This window comes from Meleagris gallopavo, chromosome 4, assembly GCF_000146605.3.
Source record: "Meleagris gallopavo isolate NT-WF06-2002-E0010 breed Aviagen turkey brand Nicholas breeding stock chromosome 4, Turkey_5.1, whole genome shotgun sequence".
Classification (NCBI taxonomy): Eukaryota; Metazoa; Chordata; class Aves; order Galliformes; family Phasianidae; genus Meleagris; species Meleagris gallopavo.
The window spans coordinates 39,494,115-39,515,202 of NC_015014.2; the positions used below are offsets into that span (position 1 = coordinate 39,494,115).

At 41.4% G+C, this 21,088-nt stretch overlaps 2 protein-coding genes across 2 annotated transcripts in view; one reads left to right on the forward strand and one right to left on the reverse strand.

The window, feature by feature from the left end:
• The first annotated feature begins 474 nt into the window (after positions 1-474).
• DAPP1 (dual adaptor of phosphotyrosine and 3-phosphoinositides 1) lies at positions 475-16,312 on the forward strand. The gene is made up of 9 exons (XM_031553274.1): positions 475-515; positions 3,321-3,515; positions 6,287-6,420; positions 9,909-10,039; positions 11,572-11,619; positions 11,850-11,912; positions 13,623-13,708; positions 14,197-14,284; positions 14,727-16,312. Exons 1-9 carry the CDS (start codon positions 475-477, stop codon positions 14,784-14,786), a joined length of 846 nt encoding a protein of 281 aa, XP_031409134.1. The 3' UTR covers positions 14,787-16,312.
• A 917-nt stretch (positions 16,313-17,229) lies between these two features.
• The window catches only part of LAMTOR3 (late endosomal/lysosomal adaptor, MAPK and MTOR activator 3), a 5,160-nt gene continuing 1,301 nt past the window's right edge, over positions 17,230-21,088 (reverse strand). The window contains exons 2-6 of the mRNA XM_010710104.2: positions 20,961-21,086; positions 20,698-20,756; positions 19,736-19,869; positions 18,732-18,795; positions 17,230-18,057 (exon numbers count right to left, since the gene is read on the reverse strand). Coding sequence (XP_010708406.1) covers positions 17,984-18,057; positions 18,732-18,795; positions 19,736-19,869; positions 20,698-20,756; positions 20,961-21,086 — 457 coding nt within the window. The 3' untranslated portion in view covers positions 17,230-17,983. The remainder of the gene's footprint in view (positions 18,058-18,731; positions 18,796-19,735; positions 19,870-20,697; positions 20,757-20,960; positions 21,087-21,088) is intronic.

Below are 21,088 nucleotides of genomic sequence, written 5' to 3' on the forward strand. Positions count from 1 at the left end.
AGACGTGCTGTCCATAGGCGTGGAAGATGCTTCCACTCTGAAAAGCAGTAGGAATAGTATGGTTCTTCAGCAGCACACAGTGATTAAAAAAAAAAAAAAAAGTGCTTTTGAGCATAGGATAGTGAGATTAACATAATTTTGGACAAAGTTAAAGGAACAAGAATTGACACATGACTCTGGCAGCAATTGTATACCCAGTCTGAAATCATTTGTCAAACTGACAACAAGGAAACTAAAACAAGGAGTGGTGCACACAGGACTTTTGATCAGAGAAATGAAGTAACTGGAAAAAACCTTCCAGATGCGTATGAGTTCGAGAGGATATGCAAAGCCAAGGGCAGCCAGCAGAAGTGGCTCAGAGAAAGGAGAGGTCTTCTCCCTCTTTCCCATTTTATTTCTTCATAGAGAGGTTTCTGTATCAGCATCCCCAATTTCTTCACTCCTGGTAACTTTCAGTCTGACAAGTATCGGAGTATGGAACATATTCCTGGAATTTTTGTAGTAGATAAAGTTCTGTAAGTTGAATCAAATAGAAATGACTTTTTGAAGGATATTTGGAGAGAGCCCATTTTACCACACGTGGACTGTGATTTAAAAATGAAGAGCTGACAAGACAATTCAGCTTTTGGGAGTGGAGCTTCCTGCTGGCCTCAAACAGCTGGATGTTTGTAAAAACTTTTAAATACAACTAATTTCTTGTTTTAAGTAGATAGACAAGAGAGTTACAATGCATTTTCTACCTGTTTTCCTCCGCCAAGCATCATTCAGAACAAAACTCAAGCAGAGGGCGACTGCCCCTTATAACGAGCCATGTCTCCCTACTTTGATACCTGCAAAGACTGACCTTCAGCCAGCTGTCTTAGAAGTTCTGTTGGTATCAGACACTGATTTACCAGGTTAACATGACTTTCTTTCTTGCTTTTTTTTTTAATAAGAAAATTTGAAGGATTTCTCCTCCTGCCCCAATCTCCCAACAAATACTTAAATTCAATGGAAGCACATGTAGTAGTATTAACTACAGGGCTTTAGGTTAATTTTTAGCGTTATTTGCTTTTACCTTTGTCATCAGACAGGTTGATTAGGAGAACAGAAGGATGTTTAAACATTTTCATGGGGGTGTATTTACTTCCCTGGTAGTCTGTGTGCAAATGATTACTTTTCAATGCAATTTTTAAATTGTACCCATTTCCATATGGTCGGAACAAATTTTGAATGTCCATTTTCTTAGCACAATAAAGTAACCTGAGAGTTGTTACTAATCCAGCCATCTGTAACAATAGATGAGGGAAAAAATAGCCATGAGTAAGATAGCTACTTTGACGCTGGGAGCTGTGTTATTGCTTCATGTTCACTTTTTAAAGCTGAGAAAGATGACCATAGTAATATCCGAGGGATTTTTGTCTGCAATAGCGTATTGCAGAGGAGCAATGCAACTTTTTCAGCAGATTTAAATATTTACTTTAAGCCAACGTTATTTTTCCGGGTAGGTGGTATGACTTTCTCCTTCCTGCAATGGTAGAATGTCATTAAATCACTCTTGCAAGTAAGAGAGCACATGTAAACAGTCCATTTTATAAACCTGACCGACTTCTAGTTTAAATTCTTCATAGAAGACTTCTTGGAAATAAAATAATAGCACACTTATAAGTGACCTTCTTTATGAAGATGACCACTCACAGATTTACTGAATGTTTCTTTGTCACAGCAGTAAGAGAAAACGCATGATGAGATTGCACTCAAAACACAATGTTGTCTTCTCAGCTGTAGAGCCTGCCTACCCTGCATGCCAATACGATCCTCATCGCATCAGAACAGATCTGACCTTTGACTGTTACTTACTTGGGCAGTTAATCCTAAAGCAGATTTTGGCTGACAGGTGTTTCTGAGGATGACAGTTTGATCTTTAAATACTTATTATTTTATTCTACTGTGTAGATGGTCCACATAGCACGTTCCAGAGCCAAAGCAGCCATACTCCGCCTGTATTGAGTTTCACATGGTTCTTGTCTTCCACAGAGTGGAAACAGTCTGAAATCTCTCATAAAGCCAGCTGGCCTTTCAGATAGGCAGCCATCTAAATTCAGAGATAAACATTTGTGAGAGATGCCAAGATAAGTGGCAGGTTCTAATGAACAGAAAAGGAAAAAAAAGAGTGTATAGTTACACATCATTTCAGTTTGAACACTGTTGCAATATGAACACCAGAAAGCACTGTGATCCAATGTCTGCTGTCAGTTAATCTATATTTCAAGAGCTGAAATAATAATGAGTTTGCCCCCACAGTTACAGGCACATAGTTTTAGAGAAAGGGGATAGGGAAGCAGCACCGCTCCCATATGGATGAGGGGAAGGGTAGTAGAGGTACTGCATTCTCTCCTTCTCTATTCGTACACACACCAGAGTTTCTGGTAGTCATTGTTAATATTTGCCTACAACCTCTTTTAGAGAATTAGGGCTTTAGCTTTCTACAGCCACATCCCTTTTTCTGTGACCAGTTTCAAGAGTGGTTCTAATGAGATCCTTCTCTATTGAAAGAAATAAGATGTTTCTGTTCCAAGTCAGTCTGGATAGAAACAAGGCTGTAAGAAGCATTGTGTAGTCTTCATCACATTTTTTATTTATTTATTTATTTTTTAATTTTCCCCAGAACATTCCATGTGGATTCCTCATGGAATTTTTCATACATAAAAATGTATGAAGTGAATTCTCATTGAAGTTAAATGAAGCAAGTGTTCAGTGCTTTGTTGCATTGCTCAGGTCATATGCAGCTGAGTGACAGCGATGGCAAGGTTCCCAAATTCTCACTTCAGATTCTGCTGGTTTACCTTCTTATCCTCCCCTTCATTCCTTCTTCCAAAAAGGTTACGCTTCATATGAAAGCATCAGTTTAGGCAAATCAGCTTAATTGCAGTTATTAGCAATGCTGATGAACTGAGTTGAGGGAATTAGAGACTGGGAGGAGATATTTTTCTGTTTTTATACCCAAACGCTCCCTGTTTGCCCCAAAAGAGGAAATGTACTAAAGTGTATAGATTTATCAGGAAGTAGAGATTCTGAAATTAGACAAAGGGTCCTGCATACCCCCAGAACTGCTTTCACCTTATTAGAGAACATCTGGGTAATTTCTTGGTACTTACACAGTCAGCTCTTTGTAAATTGGAAGAGCATAATTTCATAGTTACAACAAAGATCATTTTGTAAGCTTGTCAAAAGGAGGCTGCTGAAAGGGGCACAGTTCTTTGCAACCTGTATTTGCCTGTTAGAAGAATAACTCAGTTGTAGCAGAGTTCGTTCCAGTTCTGCTTCTTTCTCTGACTCAGCTCCAAAACTCAGCAGAAACTGTCAGCTACGAACAGAGTGAATGATGCTTTAAACCCCTTGTGTCTTCCCAGGTGGTATCATTATAACCTTACTCGACATGCAGCAGAAGCCCTGCTTCTTTCCAATGGGAAGGATGGAAGCTATCTCTTGAGGAAGAGTAACGAAAGAGAAGATTTGTATTCCCTCTCTGTAAGGTAGGGTATGAACAGAAGCATCTATCTTACGGTACCTATCTGATGCTACACAGCTGGTACTTTAAAGACTTTTCACTTAACTTCCATGTATGTTTGCATCTCATATACTGATAATACCTTCAGATTTCATTCTGGGACCCGAACTATTGGAAAATACATTCCTCATGATCTAGTCCTGTTGAGTGACTTTAGAATAAAATATGCACTGAATTTGGAAAGGGCTGTCTTTTTTTCCAAAATACAAACTAATATTATTGGGAAAAATGTCATTTTGTGAATTGGTATAGATATTCTGTCTGTATGGTAAAAATCTGCATGACAGTAATGAGAGCTTAAATGCCTGATAGATGTCAAAAATGTTTACAATGAAGAAATAGTCATAAATAGAAAGTAAATTTAACAGTTAATTGATTGTAACTTTACAGTTTCTGGATCTGTGAAACTGTCATCCAGATAATCCAGTGATTTGCTGGATAGTTTTACTCCTCCAGTCTGGGCTAAGACTTGATTTGTAACCAATAGTGTACTACTGATTCAGGTAGTATTAGTATTTCCCCAGTTACAGAAATAAGGCTGTTGAAATCATCAGAATTTCAGCAATTTACGTCAGTTCAGGACACAGCCAGTACAAAGCACACTTAGCCTACCCTGGGTAATTCACTACTGAATCATATTGAAGGAATCCTTAAAAAGCCAAGAAGCAGAGAAGCCACAATATTTTTTGGCAGGCAAAATGAGAGAGACATGCATTAGACACACAAAGTAGTTGCTGCATGTCAGCACCCTTGAGGTAACCAGCTTTAAATACATCCATAACTTTTGGCAACTATATGATATATTAAGTCTCTAGTGAATGTTCAAGCTATTGCATTCATGCTCATTTCTGCCTCATATTGGGACTCTGAACTGCAGCTCTGGTGAATCCTTGCCCAAGGAGTTTGTGGATGCCCCATCCCTGGAGGCAGTCAAGGCCAAGCTGGATGTGGCTCTGGGCAGCCTGGTCTGGTTGGTTGGCGACGCTGCACATAGCAGGGGGGTTGAAACTAGATGGTCATTGTGGTCTTTTTCAACTCATTCTATGATTCTATGAATCACAGTAACTTTTTAAACTAAAAGTACTTGGATATACACAGTGATGCTGGTTATTCACAACCCTTGTAGGTGGGAAGTTGTTCTAATAGGAGATGAAAGCTGAAGCGTTAATGAAAATATATTTGCCATTTTAACAAGTTCTAGTCTTATGATACCTAGAGAAATCTACTTGGGCCAATTCCAATCTGCTATTCAGCTCTTGTAGTAAGGATCAAGAGTTGCTCGCTGCATCACTGCATGTGGAGTATTCCAGACCTGAGTCTGGAGGTTGGTCTCTTACTCTGTTACACTGCTTTCATGGTGGCACAGCTCCCTAGAAATACTAATTTTTATTTTAAGATGTTTCATTTATTTATTTTCTGCTGTAAGTATAATTTGCTCTTTAGATTTTTTATATTAAAATTTCATTTTGGAGTAAGTAATTCAGTTTCATTCTGATGTCTTGCAGGAAGAGCCATTTTAGAAATTATAGCTTTCATTTTCTTATCTCCTAAAATTCCTTTACTTCCCTTTTTACCTCTCAAGAAACTTCACCAGTCATCGTCATTTGTAAGAGATAGCCCTTGGTGTTTTAACCGATTGCTGTAAGATGACAAGGAGAGAGATCACACACTGCCTGAAACCCTATCTCCCAGCTGTATTAGCCAACTTGAAAAAGGAAATAGAGTAGAAATTGCTCTAATTGCAACATTGTATTTCCTGTGAAATTAAATGAAAAGGTGAAGACCCTGTAATTGCAACAAACCATTGCAGCAGCTATTTGTTAGCCAGAGAGTCAGGCTTGTGTCTGAGCTGATGGTAGGGCAAAGCACAGGAGAGATGATTAGGCACGTTCTACAGTGCCATGTTCTAACTATTGTTCAACGAGAAACACCAGTTTGAAATTATAAGCTCCTGTAGAAGTGTCAATAAACATTAGAAAAAACATTGTAAACCCCCTTTCTCAACAAAATTTGTTAGTATTTTTGCTACATGCATTTTTTCTGAGCCAGACTTCTCTCTGGACCTCTCTGGATGCTAGTAATGTTAACAGAAGTCACTTTTTCACAGAAAAGATGCTTGCTCTAAGCGCTTCACTGACTTCTGAATAAAAATAAGTACCCTTCCAGGAAGTGAAGCCTTGCACACTTCTCTAAATATCACCAGCTTGCATAAACAAATTATGTTACTTCTCTGACAGTAAGAGGACCCTGACTCTTGTTTGACAGCACCCAACACAGTGCAACCCTGAGGACAGAGACAGCACAGGCAAATTGTAAAGCCTTCATTGTTCAAACAAAGCAGAGAATGAGACTGCGATGACACCTGAAAAGTAAAGCAAGTACTTCAAATAGTAGAGGCAAGCCATCAGAACTGAAGCTGGGTAAAAGATGATCATCAACCTGCTTAGACAGAAACCTAAAGATCTTGTTTATAAGTCTTCTTATTGATTTGTGACAAGATTGACTATCTTGATCTTTTGTGGCTTTTGCTACCGTCATCTGTAAAGCAGCAATTGTGTTTTCTTAATGAATCTGATTCTCAGATGTATTGACTAAGACTGAGGGACAGTAAAGCAACTGTATTACTGCTAAGACTGATTTTGTGCTAGATTTCCTGTAGTAGAAGCTACTGTTTAAGGATTTTACATGCCAAATGTCCTTTACAAGTCCTCTACAAGTTTTCCTTTTCTGTTGCAGGGGAAAGGATTCTGTGAAACATTTTCACGTTGAGTATACAGGAACCTCACTCAAATTTGGATTTAATGAATTTTCCAGCTTGAAGGAATTAGTCATGCATTTTGCAAATCAACCTTTAATTGGAAGTGAAACAGGTAAGTAAATTTTCACAAACATGCTTGTAGTCACACTTCATACAGATCTGAGTAAAAGGCATTTTTGGTGTGTTATAGGGTAGAAATGTTGTTAAAGTGTTCCTCTTCAGAAATCCCCAAGGTATTTAAGATATCCCTCTTCAAAAACACTTTCAAGTATGCTGTAGACAAAGTACACGCAGCCTGAGTTTTTGCTAGCTAGGGACATAGAATGCTTTCTCTCTGAGAACCAAGGAAGCTCTTGAAAACATGCATGTAATGGATGGAGCAGAACCTTCTTATCAAGGACAAAACCAAAGCAGAATGTTTACCTGGTGAGAAAAATACATATTCATGTATAAAATTAAAATCTTCCTAAAAGAATAGGAGGAAAAAGGACCTGAAAATTTTGCTCTACTCTCCTTCAATCAAGCAAGTGATATCCTACACTTTCCTGTAGGAAACATGCCCTGTGTTATCTCTTTCTCTGTTTACAGCAGGTCAGCCTGCTGATCCCATCCCACCATCACATGGATTTGTGTTGCTTTAAAAAAAAAAAAAAGAAAAGAAAGAAAAGCACGGGTTTCATGAGCAGCCAGCATGCTACCTGAGTTAAGTGTCAAAAAGTTAAACTCTATTCCTACAAGTGACTTGAACACGACACTATCAGACTGGGACCCCCCAACAAGTAGATGTGCATTAGCACAGAAGTGCCAGTTTTACATTTAGCTTCAAGGGTGAGAGCTGACAATAAGTCAATACAAATTAGTGCCAAAAATTGTAGTATCCCATGGAAAAAGTGTATACAAATAAATCATACATAATGACCAGTAGTGTGAAAGTGACCAGCTAAATGCTGGTTGTCAATGCAATAGCTGGGATACGTCACACAGTAAATAAGCACCAGCGCTCTTCTAACACAATGGATCAGCAGCATTCAATTTGAAGGTTGCTTTATAAATATTTTACAAATATAATGCAGTGCTACACTCAATATTGTGCTTGTGTCTTTCAGAGCATTCTCTTAAGTTGTTTTTAAGTATGCTTAGAACAGTTTGTATTTGTACTCTTTGCACCAATAAGAAATGCTTCCTGCAAAATCAGCCATGCACCTGCAGGCCTAACTCTGCAGAGATGCCAGATGACGAGGCTATACTTCCCCATTCTGTCACTGCATGCATTACAGACACTAGTAAATGAGGCTTGGGTGTCACACAATCTCTATGGACAGGATCAATACTGCTGAATGAAGGGCTCACTTGCCACTTTAAAGCTCCTAACTGGATTCTGCTAGCTCTATGGAACCTCTAAGGTATTTAAGTTGGACATACTACATAGCAGGAAAAGGGCATTTGAAGATCACATCAAGAATTCCTCTACCTTCACTTGTTATGCATAACAGTAGAGAGGAAGAGAATGACAACACACTGTGGGGTGATAACTGATGTATGCTAAGAAGGGAGCAGGAGCTCATTAGAGCCCATTCTCACCCAGTCAGTCATCATGGCTGATGACCAGTACAACACAGAGACATACAGCAGGCTTGCCAAAGAGCCAGCAGAATTATTTCTTAGGCCACACTTCCTTTCAGTGAAAGGAAGCTTTCACTGTACAAATCAGCTTTGGCTCAGGCATGAGCAGAAGGTAGTTGGACCAGTTTTTCTTAACCATTGTTATCCTTACAAACAATTTTATAGAGAAAGACTGAGGTCAGGAATGAGAGCAAAGCAAGATAACACGAATACTTTTCATCCCCACCTTTCTAATAGACAGGATTTGATAAGACAGTAACAGTGAGGTAGAATATGTAAGAATTTTTACTATCTTCCATCCACCTTTAGTCTCACTGCAGCTAATTGTGTATCTGAAGACATACACCAGGCTCTTTGATCAGCTCTTAAACTTTTAACTGGAGCACAGCAGTTCTTTTGTACTGGGACAGCTGCAGGATTGTGCTTCCAGGCCCACAAACCTCGTTTTACTACAGCTTTGTTTGCTACTCCAGATTGCTACACTGACTAACATTCTTTTCTGCATGCACTTCCTCCTGAACTACAGATAATTAAAAGGAAACTGAGACTGTCAGTCCAAGAAATAAAACATTGCAACCTGAATCTGTTCACTAACAATCTTAAAACAATTTGGTGTTGTGTTTCTGTGTTTCAGTCTTTATTCAAAGTGAAAGGTCAGAATGCTGTTGTTAACCATTTGCTTTGTTTATCCATTCTCCTCAAGTTATTTTCAAAACATACAAAAGCTTTGACTTGTTACTCAGAAGAAAAAAAACAAAAGCCTTGCTAACATGTGGTTAGTAAGTTTCTTCTTAGAAATAGATACATGCACAAACAGCAAGAATCTGTTACTATTGTTATATCGTTGCAAAATGATTCTGTACAAGTATCTTTTATGGAGAAAAAAAGGCATGGAGAGCTTAATAGAAAGCACATACAGTATAAGATGTTGAACTAGTCCAGCCAGTTTTGCAGCATGGATCTTTGCCTACAATGTATGTACAATAACACAGTCTGTGCAACAGATGAAGAGTAGTTTTGTAGACTGGTGATAGGGTGCGTCTCTATTTTCTTACTGATGCTAAAGCATTTTTTTCCCTGCAAGATCAGAGAGAATTAAACCAGTTTTCATTTTTGACCTATTGCAAGCTGAACATAGGTACATATACCCATGTGCCTCTGTTAACAGGTATCAGTTGGTTAATTTAAAAAAAAAAAATCATGCTTTCATTTCCCTTTGTTGTCCTTCTTATTACAAAATATGATTAAGACTTCATTTCATACTTAAGTTACTCAAATCACCTGCAAATTTCAAATTCAAGTCTTTAACACCTCTTGCACTCCTTCTGCTTGTCAGCTAACAATACCAACATAAAATACTAACGTAGCAGCATTTAGTATGCTGTGATGTTTTTAAAAATGGTATTAGAAGGTATAGCCATTCCTGTTTTGGGGAGATCTTCTCTATGAGGAATATGTATTAGATTCACTGTTGTTAATGCAGCCTTTGTACAGGCAGTATTACTGAGATCTTAGGGAAGTTATTAGCTCTTACAACTTTACAATTTTTAGGAGTCTATAAGCAGGAGAGGAGTCAACTTTTCGAAAGGGTAGATAACAGCAGGAGAAAGGAAAATTGTTTTAAGTTGAAGGAGGGAAGATTTAGATTGGACGTCAGGGGGAAGTTTTTTTACTTTGAGAGTGGTGAGGTGCTGGAACAGGCTGCCCAGAGAGGTTGTGGATGCCCCATCCCTGGAGGTGTTCAAGGCCAGATTGGATGGGGCCCTGGGCAGCCTGATCTAGTATTAAATGTGGAAGTTGGTGGCCCTGCCTGTGGTGAGGGGGGGAGTTTGAGATTCATGACCCTTGAGGTCCCTTCCAACCTGGGCCATTCTGTGATTCTGTGAAACTAACTCATTCTACAAGCAAGCAGCTACTTCCAATTACTTTCTAAGACTGTCTTGACATATTACTCACTCCTGCTCTTTTTCTCTGCAGGAACCTTAATTGTATTGAAGCATCCCTATCCACATGAAGTGGAGGAGCCATCTATTTATGAGTCTGTCCGAGTTCACACAGCAATGCAGACAGGAAGGACAGAAAATGATCTTGTTCCAAATGCTCCCTCAGTAAGTTGCTCTCTGGCAAGAAAGGTGTTTGAGTTGGCTTGAGTTTAATGTGATTGCTAGAGTGAGCTATGGAGTAATGCTGATAATTCATCACTGTATGTGTTCTGAAATACAAGTAGTCTTCACCAAGTAAGGCAAAGCAGACTTGCTAGAAACAGACAAATAGAGCCTTTCAGAGCTGTTGCCTCTGAGACTGCCAGTGCTGTCTACAGCAGGCCAAGGTGAGTCTGACCATCAAGCAAAGTATATATAAAGGGTTTTATATCTCCTGTGTTACCTTCCCTTTAACATGCAGTCTTATCAGGAATTAGAAAACAAATTCTAAAGGCCAGATTGAGAAGTATTATACTTTTCTGACAGCACTGGTCAGACTGTATGCAACAACACCTATGTCAGGTTGCACAGCAAGCCCTTGTTTTGGCAAGCTTTTAGCAGTGTACAGGCTGGAATGGAGGAGATAGCACCTGTGAATCCCAACATCAGTTAAAAATTGATCTTTTTTAAAAAAAAAAGTATATTCAAAAATATTCAGAGACAGATAGGGACACGTTTGGAAAGGGAAACCCCAAACTGAGTGTGCTACAACTGACTAAGTGTATCTGTATTCTGGTAGTCACATTACATTTGATTTTTTGTTGTTGTTTTTAGCATTTTCTTATTTAGACTTACTGCCTTTTAATCATCTCATCTTAAAGCAGAAAGATGGCTTGCTATATTCTAACACAGACTTGCACCCAAAATAGAGAGAAGAGCCCCTCAGCCCTAGTAAAAAGCAGTGTCATGTTAGAAGCTATGGCTTCCTGGTGTGAGAAACAAGAGAACATCTTCATATCCATTTGAGCCATCTGTTCTGATATCTGTGACTCACTTGGACAGTAATTAGAGACTTTAAATCCCTAACTCCTATTTAAGTGAGACAGGTGGTTTGTCAGAACAGTATGGCTCAGAACACAGAGGAGAGTATTCTAATAACTTACTAACTTTTTGAAGTTAAAGAGGAAGAGTTACATTAATACACGCTAACAAAGTCCATACAAGAAACACTTTGTATCCCACATCCAACCATTCACAGCTGATTTCCACTTAAACCTCTAAAGGAACTTAACTTTCCTATGCAGCCAATAAAAGGCTTTCCATCCTCCACCCCACGCCCCCCTCCAGTAATGGCAGTAATTCACTGACAAACTCCAGGTACTTCTGTCTATAGCATGTAGAGGCAGACAACCAGCTTCACTAAATAAAGATCAACCATAATTGCGCATATTTTACTTCATTTAGTTGACAAGATGGCAGGCCAGAAGATTGAATAGAGAGGCGTGGTGGAAGAGTTTGTCTCTGGAGTCAGCAAAAGTTGGTGTTTATCTAAGTGGTAAGGAGCAGGGCACTCAACAACAAGGACAAGAGCAAGTGGTTACAGGAAGCTGCCTGAGAACAGATTGCTCTTCCATCTATGGTTACAGGCAGAAGGGGATGTGGGAAACGGAAACTGAGCTGATTCTCTAACCCCAGTTCTTTTTCTTATTACTTCACAGCTTGGTACTAAAGAAGGATATTTGATAAAACAAGGCAAAATCGTCAAGGTAAGAAAACCTCTTATTCCTTGCTTTTACCCTGTAACTGCCCACCGAAGCTAAGGAGAATGCTGAGCTTGGCCTGGATTTCCCTGTGGGGAGGAATAATTTGTCTTCTAAACAACAGCAAAGCACAACTGTAAAGCAGAGCAAGTCAACATATATAAAGGTTTTTCTTTCCTAAGAAGTGCTACATTAAATTCTCACAAGACAATTACCATCCATTCTCGATCTTTCAGAACTGGAAGACAAGGTGGTTTACACTGCATAGGAATGAACTTAAGTATTTCAAAGACCAGACAGTAAGTAGCAAGCACCAGTTCTATTCTCTAAACCTGTACAGGGGCAGCCACAACATCCTCCTACTTCTGGCTTCTTGCATACGTATCGCTGTTTACCAAGTTACAGCTTCCCAAACTGTCAGAAGGACTTTCAGGTATCATATTTTCAGAAGGACTTTTAAAGTCAGAGTTTTGCTGATTACCTTGATGAGTAAGTCGATAAGTATTGTAGCTAGAAACCATCTGCTGTGCTCCACCTGAGTCTTACCTACAGGTCAGAATTGCTCTTTACAATGCATTTTTTGTTTCTTTGTTTGGTGGATTTCAAGCTACCATCACAGCTTTCAGCGGTAACTTTAACAGACAGAGAACAGTACTACTGACGTATTTCTGCAAGTACTAGAAGTGTATTTTGCATTCCTTGATTTCATCCTTTTAGTTCAAGTGGTTGTGTAGTTTACACAAACAACTGCAATTAAAGGAAATTCTTTCTTATCAATCTGCCTAGCACAAAGACAGACCTCTTGCACCTGGGAAAAAGTTTGTCGTTACAGTTGTGTTCCATTTTTAACTTAAATGTAGTAAGAAATACCTTTAGAGTCCCTCCACCCTTATAGTACCTCCACGGCAAGTTCCTGCACAAGTGCAGTCAAACCATTGGCCACTGCTCAAGTCTCTTTCAAGCATCTTGCAGATTTTAACACCACAGCATACACCTGCCCTCTCAACCCAAACATTCCCATCTATAAACAGCTCTGTAGTACTTACAGGGTTTGCCATTAGTGCTCATTTCAGTTAAAGCCACCTGGAATTAAACTTCCAATGTAACATTTCTAAGGGCAGCACTCAAGTGTCTGAATTGCCTTTGTGACTTACCAGGCAAGAACACAGCTTGGTCAGAAGTGCAGACTTCTCCCACACAGTTCCAGCAGCCATTGATGTTTCTGTTGTTGCTGTACAGTTCACTGCTAGCTCTAGGCTGGCACTTATTAGCTCATCTCAGCACGTGCAGCTTTCTCATAACATAGTGCACAAATATCAGCTATTGAAACAGAGAAAGATGTAAGGAAAGGTGAGAAAACATCCATATGAGTCATAAAGGATCACAAGAATTGGTGAGGATGTTCAGATAGAGCAAGCAGCTCTTTCATTTCAGCCACCTCTTCTAAGGTGCTCAACACGAGAAAAATAAATCAAAAGGACTCTCACACCTGGACAGAATGAAACTCCTAAGGGAGTACATACCTGCTCCCAGATACTTCTGGGCCTATCCCCTAGAGAGCCACACACACATTACTTCAGCTCTCCTTTTGCCTTCTTCCTTACTCAGCTTCAACCTTTTAAAGCTTTTAGGAATTAATTAAATCTCCAACAGCTGGTTAGAACTGATAAGATGTGTAACTATCTCCTTGTCTCTGTGAGCCTTAGCTGGATACTAGTTGTATTATAATGAATGACCCAAACCCTTAGCAGTCTGTGTCTAGCTCTGACTTCCTGCAGTAGTTTGTCCAGATCTGAACCTACTGTACTGTCTCTTATATTAGGCTCAATTCATCCCACTTCAGCGCTGATGTTGTTTAGCTGATTTAGGTTCACAATGCTTGTAGCTTTCATGCCTGTACTCAGAGAGACCCAGAGCACCCATAAAGGTCATATGCACTGGAGATGGACAAAAGTAGCCTTATATTTCATTTTCACATGTTCCCATTATGAAATTATTTTATTTTAAAGGCCACAGAACCAATTCGGGCACTTGACTTAACTGAATGCTCAGCAGTGCAGTTTGACTATTCTCAAGAAAGAGTCAACTGTTTCTGGTAAGTTGCATTCTACACTGTGCTGGGGAGATCAGAGTAGCCAGGGGTTTCAAATGGAATCACTGGGTGCTTTTGAAAGCTCCCTATATTCTGAAGCCAGCCCTGATCTTAACAAATCTGATGATAGCCTCTGTCAGTGCTGCGTCGCTTTGCCAGACTACCGCAGGCAGAAGGTTTTATTTCATGATGGGGAGAAAGAGGGCAGGCCCATATTTTGCGGGCACTTCTTTTTCTGATCCTGAAAAGGCATATAATCATTATTGAGGCATATGGTACTTATTGAGGTGACCCAGCTGGCACTTGGGTCCCAGTGGGATCCCTAGGAACATGTCCCTGAGCCATAGACTGTAAATGCTGCCGGTCAACCTTTCCTGTACATGCTGCCCTGCGCTCTGCCAGTGGTGGTGCAAACCAGTTGGCTTCAGTTTTAGGAGGAACTACTGCTTGCTCTAGCAACTTAAGAAACAGCTCTAATTGTTTATTTACAGCTTAGTGTTCCCACTAAGAACATACTACCTGTGTGCAAAAACTGGAATAGAAGCAGATGAGTGGATTAAAATACTGCGATGGAAACTGGTAAGATGGTGTGTGTTGTTATGGCAGCATGCCTTGTGCAGCAGTACTGTGGTACTGCCATGATAAACTCCCAGTGCTAGAGCACACCAATGCTCCAGGTGTCATTATCTGCATGGAGAGAGTGCTGCTCTGGCTTCCAGGCAACTAGGCTGGAATATGGAGTTTTCATGAAATATATGAGCCTGCCAGCCTGCTATACTACTTTTGGGATGTACTTTTTGATATATAGGCTTGTTATGAAGAAGCAATTAACATCATTAAAGTCATTGCCCTCTAGATGGTGAACAGTATTGAACAGCACAGATTGCACATGTTGGTCCTGAAGGAAACAGGAAGACTTAAAAACGTTACTTCCTTAAGAAAATCAGTATTTAGCTTGGTTTTACTCACCCACATCCACATGCAGGTAGACAAATGATAACGGGTTGTTTCTCTGTTCTAGTCACAAATACGGAAACAAGTGGAGCAGCGCAGTGCCTCCAGTTCCCAGTTGCACCCCTAATCCTTCTACTCCATGGACAGGAATTGCCTCTCAACCACAGGGAAGGCATCTGACCACAGGAAGACAGTTCCACGTCTCCATTACTTGCCCACACGCAGAGATTTGCATCCAGCTCTGCATACAGAGGATCTGTACAGCTGACTGACTGCTTTCAGGCTGCTGAGTCGTGTGTGGAGACCATTGCAAAATCACAGCGTCAGTTTGATGTGTGTGGTTTATGTCTTCAAGGCTCAGTCATTCAGGCACCCATTAACTAATCACAGAAGTAGTCACTTCAAAACTTCTGTGGTTATCCAGAGCCATCTTGAGAACTTACTGCACGCTCCATCACAGCTACCGTTAGCAGCACAGACTGTAACACTCAGCCTGTTATTTAAAATGAGGCCTTTCTGGAAACATTAAATATTACTTTTGTGTGGCCTGTTGGGATCTAAGCCAAAAGAAGAATGACAGAGCCAATTACATTTTTGTAAATAGTATCTACATTAACACCTGCAGAATTAAACCTAGTATTTCAAGACTCTTTTGAAGGTGATGAATGAGTAATAGTTCTGGTCAAGCATATTTTTGTCCATTTTAGATTTATACCACTGTTATGGCTTTGAATGAACATTTATTTTAAATGGCATGTACAGGATATGGTAAGCAGTGACAGAAATGCACGCTTGTTTACAAACCCAGGCTATGAAAAACAGGCAGCTAATTCTAAGCACGTGTGTGTGCTGCTACAGGACCCTGAGGATGGATGACAGAGCTCTGCAGAAGGCTTTGCTGGTGGCAGCCACCAACATTTTAGCAGCACTGAGTTGGACCCCATATGCACCCCTTTGAAAATGAGCTGGATTTTGTATTTTTTTTTCCTATCAAGCAGATAACTTGGTTTATAAAACAAGAAGTTTTATCCACAACTGCATTCAAGAATGAAGCACTGAACAAGAAGAGCAACAGGAAAGCACAATATACACTAAAAACATACACATATGCGTTTGTGTGTTTGAAAGAGTATATCTTCTACATAATGGATGAACATTTCCATATGCATTTTGGAAGACTCAAGCACACCTAAGTGTTGTGGCTCACCAGAGTTCAGAAGCAGAAGCCTTGTGTTTTGGTGCTATAATGAAAAAAAAGAGGTGTTATGTTTTGAAAGCAAGTTTTAACACTGGAGGGTCTCAAGGCCAGCCCGGTCTGATCTCCCATCTGACCTGCTCCTCTGGGAGAGGTGGGGTGAGCAGGGAGATCCCTCTCTCTGTAATGGTCACATTTTTGATGAACTGCTGCATGCATGCAAACCTTTTCCCTGGACAATGTGCAGCAGCAGCTCAGTGTTCAGTAGATGCCTTTACTGTGAGAAAGATGAAGAGAAAAAGGGGAAGAAACATACTAGAAGAACATACTAGAAGGAAAATCCAGCTTTGGACAGGAATAGCATTTTATTTCAACTTACACATTCAAAACATTTGTAAATATTTTTATACACTGTTTTCTGAATAAAAAGTCATTATAAAACTACCAAAGCTCTTCTGTAATTCTGTACTGCGTCATTAAAGCTTTGCAAAATAAGTTAGTCCTTCTTTCTGCCTTTAAAGTCAATATAACAACTTGCATCTCCAACTTAGTTAAAAAGCACTGATGACTTGGCACACAATAAAGGCGGTGTCAGGAGAAGAAAGATCTGATGTTCTCCCGTACCATCGCTCTCCTGTGCGAACAGCTTGGGAGCGAAGCTCCAAGTGCAACCACTTGAAGCAACCTTCCTCTTCACATGTTACAAAACATCAGAAGTAAGCTCAGTATGTGATGCCACAGACAGAAGCCAGCAAATCAGCACTTGGTTGGCTGAGGAAGCTTTTAGGGCAAGGGCACCGGACGGGTTGAGCAGGAAACAACAGCAAGAGATTCTCCCTGGATGGAACAGGAATGATTTTTGCCACAAGCACCCACACAGATGCCTTGGGGCCCAGTTACCCAGAGCTGTCTCTGTGATTACAGCTACAGAAAGCTTGAGCTAGGAGCTCAGTTTAAATGGGAAAGGGTTGACTGACAATTTTTAATCTGTGAGAGATTCTGAGCAAAGAACTGCCAGCCCTCCTGGCACAGAGACGGGCAATGTGTAAGCGTGATGTCAGAGACTTGCTAAGAAAGCTCCATTACACCAACAGTCTTAGATTTGACTATATGCACTAGTGGCACAGAGAGACTGAGGGAGAAAAAAGGTGATGCAGAGGGCATGGGCTGGAACCCCTGTGATCTTATAAATAGGAAGCCAGTCAGCTACTAACTTTTCCATCTACATATTGACACAGGATGCAACATCCACTCAACCCCATTGAGATGCACACTGGGTAGCTGCCAGCCTGTAAGCTTACAAGTGATTAAGAAACCCATTCTCTGCACAGAAATGGTACTATATTGCAGTGCAACAGAAGAGTGGACCAGGTTCTGTCATTTAAAAATACATTTTATTTATATTTATTTACTTAGGAAAACCTAGGGGTAAATGAGCTGAGTGTCACCCATGATGAATCCACACAAAAACTACAAGGCATGAGAACTTCACAACTGTTACACAAAAACCCCACAAAGTGAAACATGATTCATGTGCTTTCCTGTGGGCATTAGGAAAACCCCTAAAGCAACAGCTTTCATAGAAAAAGCATTCTCAGTGAAAGCAGGATGCAGCCAACACCCAGATTAATCAGATTCTTTGACCGAAGCATCACCAACAGGATGGGATACTGATTGATTGTACTGATACATCACTGCTAGCAAACAGGCTCTCACAACACTCCTTCAGCCACATCTTTGGTAACACCAATCCATCTGTTATCCAGTAAGCTGCAGTAGCTAACCTGAGGATAAACTCCACTGAATGCCTGGTGCCCAGTAAAGCAAAAGATCTGTGGGTTGCTCAGCTGAGCCAAGAGCACTGTGCTCATGTGGCTAAGTTGGCTGAGCCAAACTCCATGGGAGCTATTTGGTGGTCTCCAACACTGCACAACACAAGAAGCGTGGTCTAAAGTAACATCTGCCTACAACACACCCGTAGATCATTTCAGATTCAATACTATGTACAATTTACTTAGTGTACGAAGGAACTGTGAAATCTTCTGAGACGTGTTACTGGACTGAGGATTATTGAGTCTTCCTGTCCATTGGGCTGCAGATGGATGCTGCACTCCGACTGTACCGTCAGGTTAAGAAACTTCAACAACCTGCCTTAGCTCTTCAAACAGGGGCGTGAGCTCCTTCTCTAAACTTACGATCAGCCCTAGGAAGAGACGAGAGATGGAACATCCATCAAACATAGCAGAGAACCACTTTTCCAAAACCTGCAGCTTCCAGTCACAGGAATGGTTTTCTACAGCACAAAACATTTCCCTTCACTCGCTCATTCTCAGCAGGCAGGACTCTAAAGCACAGAGCATGCAGACTCAGGCCCCAACAGGTACACCCCGTACAGCACAACTCTCTTTATACACAGCCAAGTGGCTGTACAAGAATTAAATCCCTTTGGCTCACAGCAACCACCACCAAAACCCTCACACACCAGCCCGGGTGCCTTGCTGAAGGACTGCCCTGTTCTGCAGAACTGAGATGACACTGCGCATCTTACTGCAGAACGCAACTTGGAGCGGATGGAGAGACCAGACAGCTGGTTTGTGCTGTGCAGTCATTGCCTGCACTGTAAACACTCGTCACATAGTAAAGATAAGGTTAAATACAATAGAAATGAGGTGTTTCTAATGAAATCATAACCTCAGCAGGTCACCTAGAATCTGTGGGTCTTTACCCATGCATCTCTCTTCTCTTCACAATATTCTGACAATTCACAGTGGGAGAAAAGTTAATGCACCTTGAAGAAAACTGGTAATTTACTTTCAAATATTTAAAACATCCGGGGCTTAAAATACTGCAAACATTTAAAATCATCTGAAGACGTACCAGTATTAGCATTGCTGCTAGCAATGAAGCTCACTACCAAAGGTAAGCGATTGAACTGCACCACCTGCAAGACAGAGAACACTGTTTACCCGGCAGCTAACCCATGTTGGATGTCACAGATAAATGTGCTAAGCAAGTGGTAGCACAGTGCAGGAAGCTGTATTTGGAAAGCCTGCCATCTTCCTTCTTGCGTTCTGTTGTGTTATTCACCCAACATCTAACTCAGCATCAAGAGCTGCAGTGTACTCTGTGGAAGCTCCTTTCTACAAATAAGAAGAGGGTAGGCAGGCTTATTATTTTAACATATGCTTCAGCATATAGCAGTATTTCTTCTTCCTCTAACAGGAAACTTCAGCTTTAAGCACGTAAACCAGTAACATCAAGAATCAAAGCAACCTACTCCTGTATGTAAACTAATTAATTCACCCATTTATTTTAGAAACAAAACAAGGTACTGCAGGCTAAGCAGTATGCTGGTTTACTGCAGCCAAAATGAAAAGCTCTTAAGACCACTTGAGCTTGAGAAGGAGCAGAGAATTGGTAGGTAACAAAAGATTTCAGGACAAAAATATCCAGTTTGTAAGAACTGTAAGTAGATATTTCAGTGTTTTCTTACCTTGAAATCCTTCTTACAGCAATATTAACTTTTAAGTGAGCTGCATGTGCTTGTGTAACTGTGTCAGTAATAAACAAATACCCTTTGCAAATAGAACATAAACCTTTCACAGCAGACTCTGAAGACCACATCAACAGCACCACCTGCTGGTGCTTGGTTGTCAGCTGCTCAGAAAACTCGACCAGCTTCAACCCATCAGCCTTCTCAGTTTTGAGAAACATATGAGAGTTCAATAAAGCGCAAGAGTGTAGCCTAGCCAGCTTTAATTGAGAAACAAAGCACAAAGAAGAGCCAAGTGGAAATCTAGCAGAGTTTACACCATGTTCTCTCTCCCATTACGCTCAGGGTAACACATGAGGAGCTCCAGCCCCAGGCTGTGGTCACTCACCTGGTATGTGTTGTAATAGCAGATGATACTTTTGTTCTTGGAAAGTCCCAACTTACTGCCCTGATCTGTTGCAAGGGCAAACGTGGACAGAAAGCCAGGTCGCAGGGCATGTTCAGGGGCGTTATCATTGGCAACTGGAACAGAATAAGACATTTTTTCTTTAACACGGTATCTGTGACTGCATCACAGACCCTTATCTCACTCAGTGCTGTGCAAAAAGCAGACATGGTGTCAGGAACACATAAGACATCACCTATGCTTTCACAACAAGTACAATCTTCAAGGGCAGCAGACTGTTTAATGCCTTGCAAGTGACCTGTGGCCATAGCACAGCATGCTCCCAGATCCATAACAGCTGGTACTGGCAGCACTTTCAGTTCATGTCCCACATACGGTATTGTGGAATCACTTTTGGAACTGACTGCTGGCAAATAGCCACCCAAAGGGAGGTAGATGGAGATGTGCATGTCCAGCTAGCTGCTTAAGTACTCTGGGACACTAAGAAACCCCACCAAATAGCAACACTGAATCCTTCTGTTCTTAAACCACTTACCTGCACTGCAGAAATATCTAAAAGAGGACTGCTGAGATAGGGTAGAATCACAGTATCCAAACACAGGAAGAATTACACAGCACATGTGGAAGCCGGGTGCAGTCAACTCTGAGCAGGCCCGGCCAGGGCCCCAGTGTGAGGAACTGTCGCTGCTGCCCTGCAACAACTGAGGGCAAAGGACCCCACACCCCTCTTACCCTGCACAGCGATGGTGCGAAAGAGGAAAGCTCCTGCACCCTGTGATTGCTGGGGACACCGCTGAGGCACTGGGCCTCAGTTTTCTCAACTTAGTGAGAAGCTACTGAAGTGAAAGCCTCCTTTAATCCCTCGGTTGTGGCACTGGGCACAGGAGGCTGCCGCACACTCCCCGCTTGCTGCCGGGCCAGAGCTGCAGCACAGCTGCCATTACCTTTGATGACGGGCACTCCGTCTCTGTCTGACACCACAATAGCGTGGAGACCTTCGACGCTGCAGAAAATAAGGAAACAATATTTACAAACGGAACAGTTGCTAGCATACTTATTTATCGCTTTTCCCCTCCCCAGAACAGACGCGCGAGGGACAGGCACAGAAGAGGAAGCAGTGAGGCGGAGGTGCCACTGGAGGGCGGCCTCGGGGCGGGAGCGCCGCACGCAACGCGGAGGGGGAGGCGCGGACGGAGCTCCTCGTTACCTCGGCAGCTTCTTGTAGAGGAACCTCTTCAGGTCCTGCGGGGATAGACAACGGCGTGACGCGATCCGCTCCCCGCCCGACGGAGCGCGGCCGCAGCGCCTCGCGCCCCCCGCAGCCCCCGGTCCAGC